This window comes from Anabrus simplex, chromosome 12 (assembly GCF_040414725.1).
Source record: "Anabrus simplex isolate iqAnaSimp1 chromosome 12, ASM4041472v1, whole genome shotgun sequence".
Classification (NCBI taxonomy): domain Eukaryota; kingdom Metazoa; phylum Arthropoda; class Insecta; order Orthoptera; family Tettigoniidae; genus Anabrus; species Anabrus simplex.
Window position 1 is genome coordinate 555,933 of NC_090276.1, and position 21,019 is coordinate 576,951.

At 44.5% G+C, this 21,019-nt stretch overlaps 1 protein-coding gene across 1 annotated transcript in view; it reads right to left on the minus strand.

Moving 5' to 3' along the window:
• The window catches only part of LOC136884027 (solute carrier family 53 member 1), a 162,840-nt gene that overhangs the window by 82,654 nt on the left and 59,167 nt on the right, over positions 1–21,019 (minus strand). The window contains exon 2 of the mRNA XM_067156038.2: positions 442–527. Coding sequence (XP_067012139.2) covers positions 442–510 — 69 coding nt within the window. The 5' untranslated portion in view covers positions 511–527. The remainder of the gene's footprint in view (positions 1–441; positions 528–21,019) is intronic.

Genomic DNA, 21,019 nt, shown 5'->3' on the forward strand with positions numbered 1-21,019 from the left:
TGGATCACACGGCCCCAGGTTCGATTACCGGACAAGCCGTGGATTTCAACTGCGAATGGTTCGGGAATTGAGTGTTTGTGTTCGTCTCACACTACTAACTCATTCCTCGACGGGAAGGGCATTCGGCCTAAAAGGGATGGGGGAGTATCGATTCCAGTAAACTGGGAAGGAGAAAGGAACGCTCTTTACAGACATAATTTAGAAGTTATGGTCAAGAACCTAGCAGGGCCGGCCTATCACCGGTCCCGGAAACAAATACCTGCGAGCGGGCGAGGAGCACACAAAGCGCTGTGCCTATCAACTCACTGATTTTCAGTTCTCAATTGTTTAGGAATGTAGAGCATTTTCTAAACAATTTCCCCGATAGCACAGTGTGTCCACAAAAGACTATCAATTGTCGTAAACAAACTCCCAGGCCTGCTTGCTGTATATCGATCTTACCTCGTAAGAGATGTACTGTTTCCGCCATTCGGGCGTGATGTGGGCCGCCAGATGCTCGGCGAACTTCATGGTGGCAGGTCAGCGACCTGCAACACAAAACATTACACCCTTAATATTCAGATCATGAGGTTTTAGAACATCAGCCTCAAGTCGTACATCTGATGATGATGTTTGTTGTTTAAAGGGGCTAACAGCTAGATCATCAGCCCCTAGTGATATCAGGAAAATGTATCCAATGACTATAATCTGAAACGAATGATGATGAAAAAATAATCATGAATCCAAAGCAATCAGCGGATCCAGTTCACAATACCTTATTTTCTGAGATGATTCTTGTTGACCAAAGAGTCCAAAATCCAGGTCGCCGGCCCCTAATAATTGTACTAATTACTGGTAAAGCAGAACAATGGTGTTCCTCCTATAGCGGTCCTAATCACAGGTAACGTAGACCCATGATGTTCCTCACGCAGTGGTACTGATCACGGGCGCCGGCTGTCCGTGGTGTTGCTCACATAATGGTACTCATCACAGGCCACATCCTACTCATGGTGTTGCTCACATCGTGGTACCAATCATAGGCAATGCAGACCCATGGTGTACCACCCACAGGCAACACAGACCCATGTTGTTCCTCAGATAGTGGTAACGTAAACCCATGTTTAGTTGACCAGAGTGACAGTTATGAATTACGAATATCGCTCTTTAAGAACTAGTGCCACAAGGCTAGGAGCCCTGACGTCCCTTCTTAGACCACATTAGAAACTGCGTGAGTGGTTTAAATGTTTCTTTGAAAGGGGGCGTGATTAAGTCAGTGGCTGACTTCCGGTGGCGGCACACAGCCTACTCCTGTCGAAAAACACTAATGTGTCCCCATTCCACCGACGGACAAATCGTCATCAAGAGTCACTTACGTCGTCACTCCACGTGAACACTGCAGAGAGTTAAATCCATGATCTTCACACGTATTGTAGTAATTATAAATTGTATACCACCACCTCCCCTACTCTGCCAGCGAACATTCTGAAGGATAATAACTGGACTCGAACCCGCTAACCATCGGCACCAGGTGGGCTAAGACCGTGTCATTTGCCAGGTGTCTTCATAGCTGAAGAGAACGGGGTTCGAACCCAACATCTGCCGCATGGCCAACTCATCTGTTCTGCTGCCGTTATTTGGCAACACAGCACCAGAATCTGAGAATAAATACTCAGCCGCGCTGTCACAGGGATTTCTCAATCTCGAACAAACTGCATTTGGGGAAGGTCCAAGCTTCTTGACCTCGTTCACGCCTCCTGCTTGCGTGGACTTGTTGACTTAAGGGTGCCACACACTGTGCGATATCTGTTTCGCTGCGATCGTCGATATCAAATAGCTAGCCCTTAAGACAAGGAATCAATGGTGAAATAACCCCTCAAACATTAATTTATTTTGTACAATAATTATAGGTGCGACGAGAGTACGCTGACCACTCCGGTGTAACCTCCAAGTATATATGCGTTGCACTGGATTAGGGGATTCGTCAATTTTTCGTAAATTATTACGTTGCAGACCTGAGATGTTTCAGTAAAATGCGTTCGCCTTTCAGTGTTCTATCACCTCCACTTTCTCGGAAACGGATCCCGTGTTATGACATTTGACCTCATTTTATTTCGAAAACGAAAGCGTATTGACCTAGAGTTACTGTTGAGTGTTCCCCTACAGGCGCATTATCGCCTGGCCGCAGGGTCTTGCCTCTCCTCCTCTTCAAGATTCCACATTGATATGCTCAAGATAATCATCTCAATCACTCAGCTTTGTCTGCCATCTTCAAGGTAAGCTAATTGCGTGAACGAAATCTGATCTGCACCCACGATTTTGATCCTAGATCGATCATAACAGATTGGAATATAATCTACGTATTATTACCGACAGGTGATCGTTCTGCTTGGTTATCTTCGGAGTTGGGATTAAGCTGATCACCAATATTATTGTTAACGTTATCAGAACGTCAGAGAACTGAAGTTCTCGTCACATTCACTTCTATAAAATACTATTGTCGCGGCCACGAAATTAGGCGGATCAGAGAAATTACGCTGTTGCCAAGGTTATGTAGCAACTGGCGAAGAAATGTCCAACTGAACACATCATTTCGGAGCGCGAGACAAGTTGTTCTCTCTCGAGCTCCTGAAGTTACTTCATACAATGTTTCGAGACAAATTATACTACAAGCTTCAGAAAAGATTGCTGATTCCAGTGGTATAACTATTGTCCATATAAACCACTTTAAATAATTATGAAAAATAAAATCTTGAACGAGTAAGTTTAAATCCGTAGAATCATGTATTGAAAATTTCAGTAAGCGGTCAAATTTTTTTTCTTCAGCCAGTAAAATTTTGTCTGCGGGAAAAATGTAAAAAAATCGCCTGAATTATATTTTTTATCTGAAACATATTTCTGTGAGTCTTGTAATTTTCCCGGAAAATGGCCCGGAAAGCGATCATGTAAATGTCACAAGCTGAGGCAGTTCGGGGCGCGCGCATCAGCACAGGCTGCAGGACCCCGTAAATACTTTCGGATTACATATTAATCCGTATCAGTTTTATTACATTATAACTTTAAATATTTGAATACTGTATATTGAACCGAGTAATATAGAAAAATAACTACTTTAAAGAATAGGTTTACATTAATTTACAGTGAAGTAACACTAAGAATCGGTTTCTGGCTTCAAGGCAGTCTTAGCCACTGTCATCACTCATCTCACTATCTATCGAGTCGTCGTTTACACTGATGATGAATGGCTCCATTCTTTCGTCCCTTACTATTTCCTTGGCCCAATCGTCTGTTTGAACATTTTCCGCGCGATTGAAGCACTTTTCCCAATCTGCAGCAGTCACACGGTCGATGGCTTCTGACGTGAGTTTTTCTACGCACTTTATTTTGAATGTCTTGTTCCTCTCTGCCACTTCTTTCTTGACTTGAGCCCAAATCAATTCACATTCACTATCCATCTTTAACTGCATTTACGGTGCGAGCTCAACAGTTGCTTGACATGGAATGACTCGGGTAAGGTGGCCTGGGGCGGGTGGGCTTCAGTTTGACAGCACTGCACGATCAGCGTTGCCAATCCGTGCCCGGGGGTAAGCGAGCATCTGTCGCTTCGCCGTTCCCATATCTGACGACAGCGCAGTTTTCCTCACCCGCCTAATTTGGTGGCCGCGACAATAGCTGTTGTAGTTTTACGTGACAGTACAAGCCTCGAAAAATATTGAGCTTGCGGACTTGATCAGTTAAGTGTAATTATTATGAAAATATATTATAATTCATCTCCTATGTATATGGATATCCAATAACAAACATTATAAGTTATATTGTTTCTGATGAAGTGCCTTATTCTGTTTGCATGTAGGCGCCTCGCAAAGTAAAACTGAAGAGAAACGAACTGTCATTGGACGAAGCTGGAGTTTCAACAGTAGAGAAGTAGTCAACATAACCACTACCATTGGGATGTTCGTCCCCCATTTGACTGGGAGTTCTTCAACACGACCAAAACCAACTCGCATTCTGACAAGAGAAGGATAACGACTACAGCACCATTCACAACAGTCGACACAAAGAAAAGCTGAGCAGTGGTGTTCTACCTTCGCACCGTTCAAGTAGGACTATATCAGAAATAAAAAATGTTGTTGCTGGATGGCAAATAATGTTAACTGTTATCATCTTTTCTCCAGCATGCTCACGGTCCTTGCGCGCACTGATGGATCCCACCAACACCACAGTCGCCGGGATGATGTTCCCGAATAATAACAATGATGTATGTATCGTAGCTGGGCAAGAGAAACCTCGTAACTCCTTCGAAGTAAGAAGCCGAAAACCGCGCGGTCAGCTACTGCTTAACGGGAGCCCTGTTCCCTTGTCAGGCAAGACACTCAGAAATGAGTTTTCTCGTGATATATAGCGGCGATTAGGGAGGGGGGGGGAGGAGAAAGCATTACATTTTATCCCGCTGAAACAAGTTGTCTCATCACCTAATCATTTCCTTTATTTTCTTTAATTATTAACAAAATTATTAGCACAAATACGCACAAGATGTCGGCTATAGCAGCACAGCAAGTAGTGTTCCTCACATAGTATTAACAGTCCAGGTAAACTGGCGATGATCCCCACACAACGGTACTACTCTCAGGCAACAACAGACCCACGGTGTTTCTCACACAGTGGTACTAGATCCGTGGTGTTCCTCGCATAGTAATAACAGTCCACGTATACTGGCGATGATCCACACATAACGGTACTACTCTTAAGCAACGCAGACCCACGGTGTTTCTTGCACTGTGGTACTAATCGCGAGCGATGCGTAAAACGGCGGTGTTCCTCATGTAGTGTTAATGCAGATCCATTCTTAATACAGGGGAAGTAACATTCCAGCGCAGCGCAACGCACGGCACCTTCTGAACAAGCAACAAACGCCCACTCCTCCGCCTCGGTATGATGCACACGATGCTACTAATCACAGACAACGCCTGTTTAATCGCAAGTAACGTCGACCCTCGCGAAATGGTACTAATCACAAGTAATCTAATGGTTCCAATTCGGCCATCACTTTGTCGCCCATTTTAGTCGTCTCTTACGACAGGCAGGGGATAGTGAGGGTGTATTCTTCGTCTGCGTTCCCCACCCACCGTCAGTGACGCTCGAACGAGCTCAGGAGGTAGATTTACCAGTGTCTGCGTTACCTGTAATAGTTTTAAGAGGCAGTACAACTCTCTGTTTAAAAAAATCGGAGAGGAAATCACAATGAAGGTACCGGCAAGAGAAAGGTCTCACAAAATCTGATACCGTCGGGTCGGGACGTCTGGGAACGTCTTCACACATACCAAATCGTAAACGCAACAGTGGCGTAAAGGTAGGGCATTGCGTGCAGGCCCGTACGTACTCTGAGTAATGAATTAATTTGACCGGAATGACACTCTACACGAGAAAGGTTCTTGTAGAATGAGTCGAAAAGTACCGTTTCTACCATTCGAAAGAAGAGGAAATGTCAGGTGCTTTTATCTAGCTGCAGGTTGTTGTTGTTGTTGTTGTTGTTGTTGTTGTTGTTGTTGTTGTTGTTGTTGTTGTTGTTGTTGTTGTTGTTGTGAGTGTAACGTAGCCGAGCAGTGCACCTGATACGAACTCTCCTGTCTTGTTCGATCTAACTTTTGAAATGTTTTAAATACTTGGTATATTGTTTGTTGGAGGGGCAGGTGGGCCCGTACGGCTGTGGAGTCCAGGAAGAACTTAGATGTGAAGTGAACGTTCTTATCGCCACTGTAATGTCGAGTATTTCAGCCAACTTCTACTCTCCGTCTGTGGATCAGCGGTCCACGGGTTCGATACTCAACCTTGCACGATGTCCACGCCCAGCAGAGATGCGATTTAGTGTGCCATCTGGGGGTAAACAGCAACTCGAAATTGATCCCCCTGTGGGTGGGAGCGGTACCTCCTGCCTGAAGTAAGAGGCGACTAAAAGGGGACCCAGGGGTCTTAATTTGGGAGTGAGTTCGTGACAACGGTGCCTTTAGCTGAGTTCTGCCATTACTTCCACTTACTTGTGCCAGGCTCCTTAGTTTCATCTATCATATCCGACCTCCCTTGGTCAACTCTTGTTATTTTCCCACCCCGATGGTATTAGATTGCGAGACCTAAGGGATCTTTCATTTTGACGCCCTTAGTAGCCCTAGTCATTCTCTGGACGACACCTTTATTTTTCGAAGTGTCGGATCCCTTCCATGTTTTCCCTCTGATTAGTGTTGTATAGAGGACGGTTGCCTACAATTAATACCATCGCTCGAAATTGACACGCAAACAGCCTGAATGGCGTCGAATGAGGATACCATCATCATCAACAGCAGCAGCATCATAAACCATGTAGAAGTATAATTCCCCTTCATAGCAATCCATGTCAACAACAGCGATAGCCGTGGCGAAGAGTGGAGTGCTAGTCCCCCTTTAAGACAAATGCAGGCAGGGCGTCATCTGTGTCTCTTCATCGTCAAACTGACCTGACCAATATTAGCTACGAATATTCGGTAAATACAATATAATAAAGTATGAGAACATATTCTTTCTTTATTCATAAAAATTACAATCCTTTTCTTAATCATCGTTGTTTGGTCGATTTAGATCAGTAGTTTGCCTTTTTCTACCACTACGAGCGCTAATACGAGTCAATGCATTGTTTCAGTCAAGCACCACTACGAAGGTCCGACTCGTTGGCTGAATGGTCAGCGTACTGGCCTTCGGTTCAGAGGATCCCGGGTTCGATTCCCGGCCGGGTCGGGGATTTTAACCTTCATTGGTTAATTCCAATGATCCGGGGGCTGGGTGTTTGTGCTGTCCCCAACATTCCTGCAACTCACATAACACTATCCTCCACCACAATAACACGCAGTTACCTACACATGGCAGGTGCCGCCCACCCTCATCGGAGGGTCTGCCTTACAAGGGCTGCACTCTGCTAGAAATAGCCACACGAAATTAAATTAAATTACCACTACGAACGGTGATGTGAGTTAATGGTGTTCCTCACGTAGTGGGTACTACTCACAGGGACTCGTACTATCCCGTGGTGTTCCTCACGTAGTGGGTACTACTCACAGGGACTCGTACTATCCCGTGGTGTTCCTCACATAGTGGGTACTACTCACAGGGACTCGTACTATCCCGTGGTGTTCCTCACATAGTGGGTACTACTCACAGGGACTCGTACTATCCCGTGGTGTTCCTCACGTAGTGGGTACTACTCACAGGGACTCGTACTATCCCGTGGTGTTCCTCACGTAGTGGGTACTACTCACAGGGACTCGTACTATCCCGTGGTGTTCCTCACGTAGTGGGTACTACTCACAGGGACTCGTACTATCCCGTGGTGTTCCTCACGTAGTGGGTACTACTCACAGGGACTCGTACTATCCCGTGGTGTTACTCACGTAGTGGGTACTACTCACAGGGACTCGTACTATCCCGTGGTGTTCCTCACGTAGTGGGTACTACTCACAGGGACTCGTACTATCTCGTGGTGTTCCTCACGTAGTGGGTACTACTCACAGGGACTCGTACTATCCCGTGGTGTTCCTCACGTAGTGGGTACTACTCACAGGGACTCGTACTATCCCGTGGTGTTACTCACGTAGTGGGTACTACTCACAGGGACTCGTACTATCCCGTGATGTTATTCACGTAGTGGGTACTACTCACAGGGACTCGTACTATCCCGTGGTGTTACTCACGTAGTGGGTACTACTCACAGGGACTCGTACTATCCCGTGGTGTTCCTCACGTAGTGGGTACTACTCACAGGGACTCGTACTATCCCGTGGTGTTCCTCACGTAGTGGGTACTACTCACAGGGACTCGTACTATTCCATGGTGTTCCTCACGTAGTGGGTACTACTCACAGGGACTCGTACTATCCCGTGGTGTTACTCACGTAGTGGGTACTACTCACAGGGACTCGTACTATCCCGTGGTGTTCCTCACGTAGTGGGTACTACTCACAGGGACTCGTACTATCCCGTGGTGTTCCTCACGTAGTGGGTACTACTCACAGGGACTCGTACTATCCCGTGGTGTTACTCACGTAGTGGGTACTACTCACAGGGACTCGTACTATCCCGTGGTGTTCCTCACATAGTGGGTACTACTCACAGGGACTCGTACTATCCCGTGGTGTTCCTCACATAGTGGGTACTACTCACAGGGACTCGTACTATCCCATGGTGTTCCTCACATAGTGGGTACTACTCACAGGGACTCGTACTATCCCGTGGTGTTCCTCACATAGTGGGTACTACTCACAAGGCCCTGCACTATCCCGTGGTGTTCCTCGAAACGCAGGAGCAGATGCTGAAACACCCCAGCGAGGTGTGTTCCAACCGAACCTGGGCGGAGAGGAGCCTCTGTTATGGTGACGGCTGATCCTCCCACAGACCCATGGTATTGCACGCATAGTGGTACTAATCGCAAGAAAAGTCGGCCCATGGTGTTCTTCGCGTGATGGTACTAATCACAGGTAATCTCATGGTTCAGAATTCAGCATCCTTATTCACCCCTCTTAGTTGCCACTTACGACAGGCAGGGGATACTTTGGGTGTATTCATCACCCACAGATTTGTGAACTGTTTGAGGAACAATTAATGTCTACACAGGGCTAGTTGTGTGTCACCGCTATGGTGCTGTTAATGTATTCTCATGTTGAGAGCAGAGAACAAACAAAGAGAGAGATAAGACAAAACTTGATAACACTATTTGCTTCGCAAGCGCTCTGGGCCCCACACACTACAATGAAGCTTGGATGAATGAATTAGATTATTTAAAATATCCCAAATCAAAGCCCGCCTGGCGGCCATGATCGTTAAGGTCTGACAACGAGGTTAGCCGGTTCGAGTCCCGTTTTCACCATCAGAATGTTGGCCGGCACGGTAGGGGAGGTGGTGGTATACAATTTCTAATCACTAGATTGTGTGCGAAAAGCCTGGATTAAATTCCAAACCTCTCCGCAGTGCTCATATGGAGTGAGGTCAGATGACGCTGCTGATGGTGATTCGTCCGTCGGATGGGGACGTTAAGCCTTGAGCAGACCCCTTGGTGCTATTCGACAGGAGTAGGCTAGGTGCCAGCACCGGGTTTCACCCTCTCCCGACTATCATATATCACGTCATTCATTTTGAGGTTGACGTCAGGAAGGGCACCCGGCCATAAAAACCCATCATACCTCATAGGCGACCCGATAGAGAAAGGGGACAAGGGTTGGACAGAATTCATTTTATTATTGCATTGTAGTCGGTCCTGAAAATGTACATATTTTATCACTAAGTATGGTCAGAAAAGGGATCTAAAATTACGTAGAAAAAGGTGTTGATGAAATCACGTTACATGAACTGGATTGCACACAACAGTAAGTCGCTGGGGTTTCGAACTCAGTACTGGACGAGTTCGCTGTGAGCTTGCACCCGGGAGATAGTGGGTTTGAACTCGATTGCTGGCAGCCCTGAAGATGGTTTCCCATTTTCACCCCAGGTAAATGTTGGGGTTGTTCCTTAATCAAGGCCACGGCCGATTCGTTACTACTCAAAGCTCCTTTCTATCCCATCGTCGGCCTAAGACCTATCTGGATCGGCGCGACGCGAAGCAAATTGTGAATAAAAAAATAAGAAGTCTTATACAGTGGGAGGAACTCCACAATGAAGCACTCGTAAAGGGAGTTCAGACAAACATCTGGATTGTTCTTCAAATTTAATTCGAATTTGTCTTGAACAAGTGCATAACAGTCATCAACTTCCTCCAAACTCTGAATTACATCAGGCAAATACTTGCAGCTATGCACTCAAAAAGTTCCTACTCTAGAGCCTTGTTGTTGAGTAATTGTCGGGCCTGCTTGATGGCTTCTGCGTCCGTCCAGTCTAGGACACACGTGAAGCACTTGATTTTATCAATATTTCCACCCGAGGAAATCCACTGAAGCAGAGAAAAATGTTTCTGTCTAATAGAAGGAAACAGATGGCTCACTTCATGTCCCCAAACACATATGAGGAGTGATATGTTCAGCGTAAGAAAGTCCTGGAAGAACGCAAGGAAGCGTATAATAAAAGGCACATGGCATGTACTGGTCTCGTATTCAAGTACTTCAATGCCTATGCATCAAAACCTGAAGTGGAAATAGCACCTTTTGAAGAGACTCCTCATATATCTGTATGAAAATAGCTATATTTAATCACTTTACTTGTAACTCGAATACTACGGACACAGCCACGCTCATTTCATCATTATGCCTTGAATATGCAATAAAGCGTTGTCTTCGGTTGTCAAATTTCTTGGCCGTTTTGCTTTTGAAATGCTGTGAGTCAGAGGAAAGTGAAGGCTACCCGCCCACTCCATGACGTGAGTGGCAGACGAGCTTGCATCGTGTCGCCTCCGGAGAGTCATGGCCATGGGCAACCTGCGCGTCTCTCTCTGTGTGAGGTAGTGAGAGGGTGAAACCCACACCAGGGTCTGCGCAATGCTCCACGTCTCCGTCTAACGGACGGACCACCATCAAGTGTCATATAGCGAGCTTGCGGCAGCTCTCAAGATAGTTTTTGCCCGGTTTCCCCTATTCACACCACGCTGTGTCTTAAGACCAGTCCTAGCCATCGTCGCTCTAAGACCTATCTGTGCCGGTCCACATAAACAGTGTGACATGGCGCTCAGATCCCAGGCTTTTGGCAAGCAGTGTAGTGATTACGAGGCTGTGTCTCCCAGTAACTACTACAGGGTGGCGCAATTTTGCACTCCAGTTCTTTTACGTGAAAATTGTGTATTTGTACCATACTCATGAAAACAGACACACGTGAGACCTCCACCGAGATTGACCAGGACTCGGCTAGCGCAGAGCCATCCCCTGCGTCTCGTCATGTATCACAACACTTGACAAGTTAGGAGTCTCATATTTGTAAGATTCAGAACATTTCCGGCTTCACGAACTTCCCAATCCCATAATTTTAATTACCCTCTTAGCATATCTAAAATGCTGAAGCGCGGGTTCAGAAAATCATTTCCCCCACGACAATGGCATATTTTTGTGGTGTACTGTTGGCCAAAACTTTCCTACGGTCAAAGAAAATCTTCTAACTTTGGCCTGAAGAGAACTGTTCATTTGATAATTCCTTGTAATATACGGCGCATTCCACCGTGCCAATCAAAATGTTAATCAACGTCCAAACAGTCGTCGTATTTTGACAAATAGCCCCGAATATTCTCGAATATGTCCGAAATTCTCCCCTAGGATCTCGCAAATATTGATTCATTTCTTGTCCTAACAAATCGTAATCGGGTCTCGAAACTCTCACTTAACGGACATGAAGAACACACAGGGTGTTAAGTGCAGAAACGGATGCTCTCGTCCCAACAACGCAAACCTCGGGTACAGTGGCTTACGCGTTCCCTTTGATCACTGGGAATTCAATACTCAATACCTGAAGGCATTATTAGCGATCGTTATAAAAGTCTGAATATTCTTAATTTCCTGAAAGACAAGTTTCTAAACTCGTGCACAACGAGTAATAATCGTGGACATGAGCCGGGCAACATCAGTGATTATTTAGGAGTTTTTGGTATCAAATAACGGCTTCTTGTGTCGTTGTCAGGATTCTTGCTTATCAAATAATTAGTCGGTGACGGAAGGTGATAATGACGAGGCTCTATCGCTCAACACTTCACCTGCTTTCACCACGTCCACCTCAGTAATCTGTGCTTTAACGGCGGGGTACCTGCTTCTAAGCAGCGCAAGGAAAGTTTGCAGCGCAGTTACAGAATTATTGTATCACACAGACACGCAAACTTCTACAAACTGCCCTGCTTCAAATATCTAACAGTAATAATAAAAAGGCGTGGTTGCGTATTGCTCAGGTCTCCGACACGCTTGTGATTAGAGGAAAAAGGTCCCATTCCATCTCGGCAAGTCTAAGGAACTCTAGGAGAGCGAACAGTAATACTCTCAAAATTGATTAAAATTGGAACTCCATTTCCTACAAGCGTGCTACTTCTTTCTCCCCTCAACCCGAGAGTATATGTGATTTTGATGCTGATGATGCTTGTTGTTTAACGAGGCCTAACATCTAGGTCATCCGCCCCTAATGGTACGGAAATGTTTTTTTTTGCTAGGGGCTTTACGTCGCACCGACACAGATAGGTCTTATGGCGACGATGGGATAGGAAAGGCCTAGGAGTGGGAAGGAAGCGGCCGTGGCCTTAATTAAGGTACAGCCCCAGCATTTGCCTGGTGTGAAAATGGGAAACCACGTAAAACCACTTTCAGGGCTGCCGATAGTGGGATTCGAACCTACTATCTCCCGGATGCAAGCTCACAGTCGCACGCCTCTACGCGCACGGCCAACTCGCCCGGTGTACGGAAATGTAATGACAATTCAAAAAGTTCAAAATCATCCATTGACCAGAATAAAAAATGTGATTATGAAGAATGAATGGATGGATATGAATTTAAAACAATCAGTGGATCCGACCCGCAATGCCCCACTTTTCCAGAAACTATCATAAACAATAGTATGGGCCGATGACTATAGATGTTAGGCCCCTTCAAAACCATAATACTACTGACCAAGGAACTGCTTCTAAACCAAAATCCTGAATCGAGGAGGCTTGTTGTCTAAAGGGGTTCAAACTCCAGGTCAATGACCCTTCATAATTGTGCTCATCGAAATAGAACTATGCTATTTCTCATCTTGCGGTACAACTCATCTCAGAATGAAATGCCTCTCACCGGGCGAGTTGGCCGTGCGCGTAGAGGTGCACGGTTGTGAGCTTGCATCCGGGAGATAGTAGGTTCGAATCCCACTATCGGCAGCCCTGAAAAATGGTTTTCCGTGGTTTCCCATTTTTTTTTGCTAGGGGCTTTTTTTTGCTACTTGCTTTACGTCGCACCGACACAGATAGGTCTTATGGCGACGAAGGGATAGGTAAGGACTAGGAGTTGGAAGGAAGCGGCCGTGGCCTTAATTAAGGTACAGCCCCGGCATTTACCTGGTGTGAAAATGGGAAACCACGGAAAACCATTTTCAGGGCTGCCGATAGTGGGATTCGAACCTACTATCTCCCGGATGCAAGCTCACAGCCGCGCGCCTCTACGCGCATGGCCAACTCGCCCGGTATTTCCCATTTTCACACCAGGCAAATGCTGGGGCTGTACCTTAATTAAGGCCACGGCCGCTTCCTTCCAACTCCTAGGCCTTTCCTATCCCATCATCGCCATAAGACCTATCTGTGTCGGCGCGACGTAAAGCCCCTAGCAAAAAAAAAAAAAGTGCCTCTCATTAATTTATGTGAAAGTTCGTAAGATTTAAGATTGTGTACCCTACTCTACTTATGCACATTGTGCGAAATCAAATTATATTAATCATAAAAAAGAGAGCTTCTAGGTAACTCCAGATTGCATTTTACTCTTCAAAGCTTACTTGAGCTGGTTGCTTTTACGTCCCACTAACTACTTCAGACGTCCAGGTCCCGCACGAGTTCTTTTACGTGCCAGTAAATCTACCGACACGAGGATCAAATACCACGGACTGAGCCAGGATCGTACTTGACCGGTCAAGATGATGACCCAGACAGTGAAATGGCGCCCAAGAACCACATCGCTATGGAAAATTTTTAGTTCTATTCCGAGCACAGCCCATTTTATCACCACTGTCTGCTTTCTTGTTTCCCCACGTAAAGTCAACAATAGGAGAACTTCGTCATCAGCTCGCTCCGTTAAACCACGCCCTTGAGTGTTTGCCGGAAATATTTACACTGTTTCGGTTAATATCAAAACGTGTGTGAAATAGGGTGATATTATTAGTCGCGGCTGGAGCATGAACTTATCGACTGAAGACGTTCAACAATGACTAGCACTGGGCCATCCTGTGAAATACCATGGACATGATATAGGCATTTTGCGCTTATGCCATGTCCAGAAAATAAGGTGAAATTATTTACGTTTCGCAGAGAAATTTGCTCTGCGTATTCAAGAGGAATACACACAGAAGTTCAACAGCCGACATTTTCTTCTGAAGAAGAAAACCAAATTCTGTGCGAAACGTAAAGAATTTTGCCTTATTTTCTTGACACGGCATAAGCCCAAGAAGGGTCGCGAAAGCATCAATGCTAACAAAACAAGAAATGTTCAGTAAACATATCGTTTTAACTACGATATTCCCTTCGGAGATATAATTTCCAATATGAGTTAAGAGTTTACGCCGTGGTATGGGGGAATAATAATGTAAGTTGTACGCCATCTGTGGGCGATGAGCGACCACGCGTGTCGGATTGCTTCCACACCTGGTTTCTTCCGATCCCGACGGCATTAGCTTTGCGAGTCATTTTCACTTTCTTTTGGCGAAGTGTCAGGACAGTGTGATGCCAGCAGAGAGCACCGCCATAAGTGTACTTCCTCACGTGTTCACTCCGGGCTCATTTTGTTTGTGTCCTTCTCTATCAACATGGTCCTCGACGTTTCGCCACAGAAGCAGCATAGTATTCGATATTATTCTGCTTCATAATTGTTCACGAACATGTTAAGTCCCTAGAAAAAGGCTTTTTTTGTACTGTATTGCTTATGGCAACTGTTTAAGTAGTTACTTAAGTACACGGTGATTGGTGGTGGTGATTATTGTTTTAAGTGGAAGTACAATTAGGCAACCATCCTCTATATAACACTAATCAGAGAAAAAATCGAAGGGATCCGACACTTGGAGAAAAGGAGACATCGCCCAAAGGAAGAGAAGGGCCACAAACGGCGTAAAAATAAAAGACTCCCTAGGATTCGCAACCTAAGACCGTCGAGGACGAAAAGCACAACAGTTGACCAAGGGAGGTCGGATAGGGTAGATAAAAGTGACGAGCGTGGCACAAGTAAGTAGAAGCTATACGATGAGTCAGCTAAGGGCCCCGTGGTCGCCAACCCACGTTCCCAAGTTCAGAGGCCCTGGGTCCCCTTTTAGTCGCCTCTTACGAGAGGCCCCACCCACAGGGGGTACAAAGCATGTTGTTATGAATATCTAGACATGCGTTCGTATCAACTGTTTCTCGTTCACACAGAGCTGTCGGTCTTGACATGCCTGCTCTAACGCAACAATTACCGCCACAAAGACGGTAGTAGAAGGGATCACATACCTTCAAGGAACGATCAGCTCTCGTTACCACATCCCCTCGAGGGAAAAAAATTAAGTAAACAAGAAGACGGGCCCAATACGTTTCAATAACAAGAATAATCTTTAATACGGGGACGTCGAAGATATGAAAACTAAAAAACCGAACAAAAATTAGACGTTTCCTTCCATAATGGAGTTGAGAAACTGGGTGTAAATCGAAGTCTCATATCGACTTCGTTAAACTGGTAGAATTGTGACGATTTGCTAAGGCCACAAGTCCCGGTTCATGTTCGTCGAAGCAGGAAGTTTAAATGGAAGAGATTGACCAATAAAGGCGTTATACAATAGCTGACTGTTTTAGCTTCGGTTCGAAGGGCCGACGTTGATTCCGAGTCCTAGCCCTGTCATCACACAAGGTTTATCTGCTTTCCTCACGTTTACAACAGCTACGACATCTTCAACTACGTCCACATCGTTCGAGACTGTAAAGCACTACATTGACAGGATGTAAGGAATTGTGACAGGGCAACTCCGTGCATTGTTCCCGCTAATCTTGATACTTGACCGTTTTGCTCACGTTCCGCCGAAGCAAGCACATTTGACGGCCAGGAATCGCACGCGAAGCCCCGACGACGGAAGGCCAACTGTAACCTTCAGAACCGTTCACTGTGCTTGAACACTAACTCATCGGGTGTTGTTGACGTCTTTAGATAATGTGAGCATATTGTCCATTTTTCATTTCATTTCACTGATATGTTTTCTCTATTTGTTCCACAAAGTAAAGCAACCTACGTTTTGCTAATAAATGTAAGAAATAAAATCAACATCGCCGACAAGAACAGGCTCTACATGTTTGATGAAGGCTGAATGAACCAGCAGACGAAAAACGTGCCATTAAGAAATTTCCTCACTTATGCGGAAAGTTAAAGGGCCTCAAAGGTTTCAAATTGGATAGCTATATCAAAATAAAAATAGATAAATAACAAATTTCGAAAATCAGTTCCGCAAAAACAGCCTAAAATCGCCTGTTACGTTACTCCTTTTCTTATTTACTCAAACCATAGTGCAATGCGTTCCTTGGTTCAATACCCTCAGGCGTTTTTTATTTTTCTATTTTTTCACACTTCCGTGGTAGCCTGAATCACTGCAGAACAGCAGCAATTGTAAAACTGGAAGAGAGGCACTACATTACTCGCTGAGTTAGTATCAAGTCATGATAGAAGATTGATAGTATCAGATTAAAAGAAAAAGAGGACACAGGCGCTATTTGACAATGCGAGCAACTTGAACATTTGTACAGAAAACTAACCCTCCTTGATGTAAAAGTAGAGTTAAAACTATGTAACCCTGGTAACTCGCCCTACAGAGTTCAATAGCAGCTATCGTGCACACGTGACGGAACATTAATCTTAAGAGCTAAACGTCAAGCTTACATTCCGCTGCCATCTATAGACTATTCCCCTGCCTGATAATAATAATAATAATAATAATAATAATAATAATAATAATAATAATAATAATAATAATAATAATAATAATAATAATAACAAAAATGGCGTGTAGTCCCTGCGGAGGCCTGGTGCAAATCTGCGACCTGTGGGTCTGAGGAAATGCTCCTTCCTAGGACGACAAGCTAATGTTGAAGACGGTCCTGCAGCTAGAGAATTAACTGATGAGGATGGAAATCCTCGTCCTGGCTGAGAATGGAACGCGGGATCCCAAGGAGCTACGGAGCCGATCGAATGTGGCAAATAGCGTATAGCCTACGTGTACTCTACCGCGGTCGAAGTCACCACAAGCCACTGTGTATTTTAAACACTCTTAGGACGGAATATATATATTTGCTAGTTGCTTTACGTCGCACCGACACAGATAGGTCTTATGGCGACGGTGGGACAGGAAAGGGCTAGGAGTGGGAAGGAAGCAGCCGTGGCCTTAACTAAGGTACAGCCCCAGCATTTGCCTGGTGTGAAAATGGGAAACCACGGAAAACCATCTTCAGGGCTGCCGACAGTGGGGTTCGAACCCACTATCTCCCGAATACTGGATACTGGCCGCACTTAAGCGACTGCAGCTATCGAGCTCGGTGTGATATAGTTTAAAACACTTCTTTCCATACAACAGTCTCTGCTCTTCGACTCCATCGCTAAATTGTTAGCGTGCTGGCCTTTGGTCACAGAGGTCCCGGGTTCCATTCCCGGCAGGGTCGGGAATTTTAACCATCATTCGTTAATTTCCCTGCAACGGAGGTTGGGTGTATGTGTTGTCTTCATCATCATTTCATCCTCATCACGACGCACAGGTCGCCTACGGGATTTAAATAAAAAGACCTGCACCTGGCCAGCCGAACCCCTCCTGGGATATCCCGGCACTAAAGCTATACGACATTATTGCTCTTCGACCATTCGGCCGCATCTGGATGTTAAGATTTTCAAACGATCTTGCCCGAGATACAGTAGTGCAACATGGCTGAATACTGGTTCGGGTAAACACACCTTTTCAAGACTTTATCCAGCCCGCTGAGTGGGTCAGACGGCCTTCTGACCCCAACTTGGCAGGTTCGATCCTGGCTCAGTCCGCTGGTATTTGAAGGCGCTAAGCCTCGTGTCGGTAGATTGACTGGCACGTAAAAGATCTCCTGCGCGACTAAATTTCGACACATCGGCGTCTCCGTAAAGCAATTATTATTATTATTATTATTATTATTATTATTATTATTATTATTATTATTATTATTATTATTATTACGAGTTCATCCATACGGAAGGCTAGTCGTCTTCCCGTCTGTACGTACGTAGACTGTTTTCTCTTAGCAGCATATAAGGTATGAGGAACGTTCTGACATCTGTTGAGTACATTCAGAAGCTGCGGAAGGTCAGAGAATCAAGGAGTATCTAATAGAGCATAGTATTGTTCCGCGATCAGAGGAAGTGAGTAGAGGATCTAGAAGAAAGCTGGACCAGAGTTTCGATAGAAGAATTCTGGACCAGCGGCAGCCACTGCGCATGCCCCCGTGCGCTTCACTCCCTGAAGGGGCCTCTCACTTGGCAAGGCGTGTGTGGAATGTTAACTACACATACTGCAAGGTCTTAATGTGAGAGGTAATTAATTCTTGAAAGGTGTGGGGAGGCAAGGTGCTGTGACTGGATTTTGCTGGAGTAGCTTTCACTGGCTAAGGGGGTCAACCACATGTAGAATGAGGACAACACACTCAGAGGTCTTTATGTAAGAGGTAATTAATTTTCTTGAAAGGTTACTCTTGTGTCCAAGGTACAGTAACTATGTGGCAACTGGATTTGCTTTAATAGGTCACTTGCTGGTGAAAGCTGAACAGGATGTTAGTTTATGTAAAAAAAAAAAAAAATGATCCCTCACTCCTCTCTTACTAGAGGGGTGAGGGGGAAACACTAAGGAGTGCTACAGTGCAGCTGTTACTAGGCAAGATCCGCTTTCTAACTTGTTGAAGGTTATCTCTGTCATGAACAGGATGTTTTTTGTAGGTTGTAATTTTGAGTGAAGGTGAACTAGTGTCAAGTCCAACCTACTGGTGAGGAGTGAAGGTGGTGGCAGGGAGTATTTAAGGAGCAGAGCGCAACATGAAAACTATCATCTAGTTGGAAGAGTTCTCTACTACTACTACTACTTTTCTTTCCTCTTCAGTAAGTGTAAGTTTATTTAGTTTGTTAATTTTAAAAAGATATAACAGTTTCAACAGAATGGATATGTTAATGAAATTAAACAAAATTGCCAAGGCACCACAATATCATAATAGAAAGTTAAGTGAGTTGCAACTTAACCATCCATTTAAGGTTAAAGCGCTGAGAGCGGTAGAAACAAGATTTGGGAGGAAAATAATCGTTGATATAGAAGGGGAAGATGAGGAGACTGTGAGTGTTTTCCTGCCGGCGCAATTCTCAAAACTTACAGCAGAAGAAATAGAAGAAATAAATTCTTTAAAAAACAACTTGAAAATGATGTACAGAGGCATGGAGAGGGGCTACCATCAAGTGTGCTTCCTACAGTAGAATGTCATCAGTTACGACATCTATTTTAACTAAGTAAGTATGCAGAGAGTATTTTCGTTCTTAATGTAAATTTTTTTTCGCCGTATTCGCATAATTGTTTTGTTAATTGAAAATAGTATGTGGTGTTGTCTTTTCAGGTCCGAGGTGGTAATATGATGAAGTGGAAGAAAGTTGAGATTAAACCAGGAACTGAACATCAAGCATATCCAAGCATACAGAGTCGTCGTCTTCAAGTACATCGAGAGGAGGATGTGGTCGCTACTTCACAGCCTGTTGAAGATGAAGCGGGACAACTGAGCGCACAACAAGAACAAGAAGTGAGTGCTAATTGTATTGAACTATGGAACAGAGGGGGTTCTCTTTTCAGTTATACAGTATATGTGACGAACCTGAGTAAAGCTTACGAAAGCCAGCAGGAAGTGACAGCTGCTGTAGTGCGATTTCTTTTGAGTGAACTTTCAAGTAATGAACATTTTCTTTTATTTCTTGGCTATAATACATTCGAAGAAATTTATAAAATTGAATTTTCCTTTTCGTCACAAAATTCAAATAACATTTCCTATTACCGTAATACATTGCTAGGGAAGCTTCAGGAGGAGTTTCCTAGCGAAGCTGTACACTGTTCACGCGATGCAGAAGGTAGTGACCTAGCTCGATGGTTGTAGTGTGTAATGACGGATTGTACATTCTTGATAAGTCGTTGCTACAGCAACTGCTGGACTTGTCTTGAGATTGCTGAAAAATTTAGCACCAAATCGTAATTTTTTTTTGTAGTCATGGAGTCGAGCAGCAAACGTAGGAAACTAGACATTAATTTACAGACAGATGAAGATGCGGGTAGAATGCAAACTCATTTCGATAGAGCGTTTGAACGCATTCGCGCGTTTATGAGGGAGGTAAATGGATCAATACTAATTTCATATCGGTTCGAACCTAGCGACGAGCGAGAAGAAGCTCAGTTCAAGCTGATTGAAAATCTTAACGAGCTAGAGGAAATGCGTAATCAGATGTTAGAAATTTATTTTCACGCTCGCGCTGTTAATGGACTAACTTTTCAGATAGAAGATTTGTCTGCTTTCCAGTGTAAACAAATCGAGGAAGCTTTTCGACGCAGAGTGTACACACTAGCGGTGGTAAACGTTAACAATGATTTCTTACTCCCCGAAGAGTTCCTAGATAAATCTTACGTGTGGTTTAATAAATACGTGAAGGAAGCACTCAAGACACAAGCATTAAAAGTAAATACCGTTCTCTGCACACAACATGTCCGTCACGAGAAAATCGATAACAATTATTTTCATACAAGGAACGCTGAAATTACTGACGGTACTAATTTAAGAGAATGGTACAACGAACATGTAACGAGACCGATTCTGAAAAAATTATCAGAGTTCGAGGCTCGTGATTCGGGATGGTCTCTGCTACGAATTCGCGAATTGCGGATAAACATTAATAAAAATGTAGGTTTTCACGTGGGCAAGTCGCCAACTAGTCTAACGTTGCCTACAGCAATTCGAAACAAGAAAGCAGTTATTAATCTGCGGAACACACGAGATGCTTGCTTTGCGTGGAGTGTAGTTGCTGGCTTAGTTCCAGCTAAACATCATGTAGATCGCATTTCTTCTTATCCACATTATAATGCAATTTTAAATTTAAAAGACATACCAATCCCGATGGAAATGAGATACATGAGAAAATTTGAAGATCAAAACGAAATCTCCGTGAATGTATTCGGAGCGCAGTATGACGAGAACAACTGGGTGTGCATAGGACGGAATGATGACAAAAAAGAGTTTACTCTTGTACCTTTGTACATTTCACATAAAACGTGTGAAAAGATCGTAGATCTTCTAATGCTTCAGATTGGCGACAGTGAGAAGTATCACTTTTGTTTGATTAAGAATCTTCCAC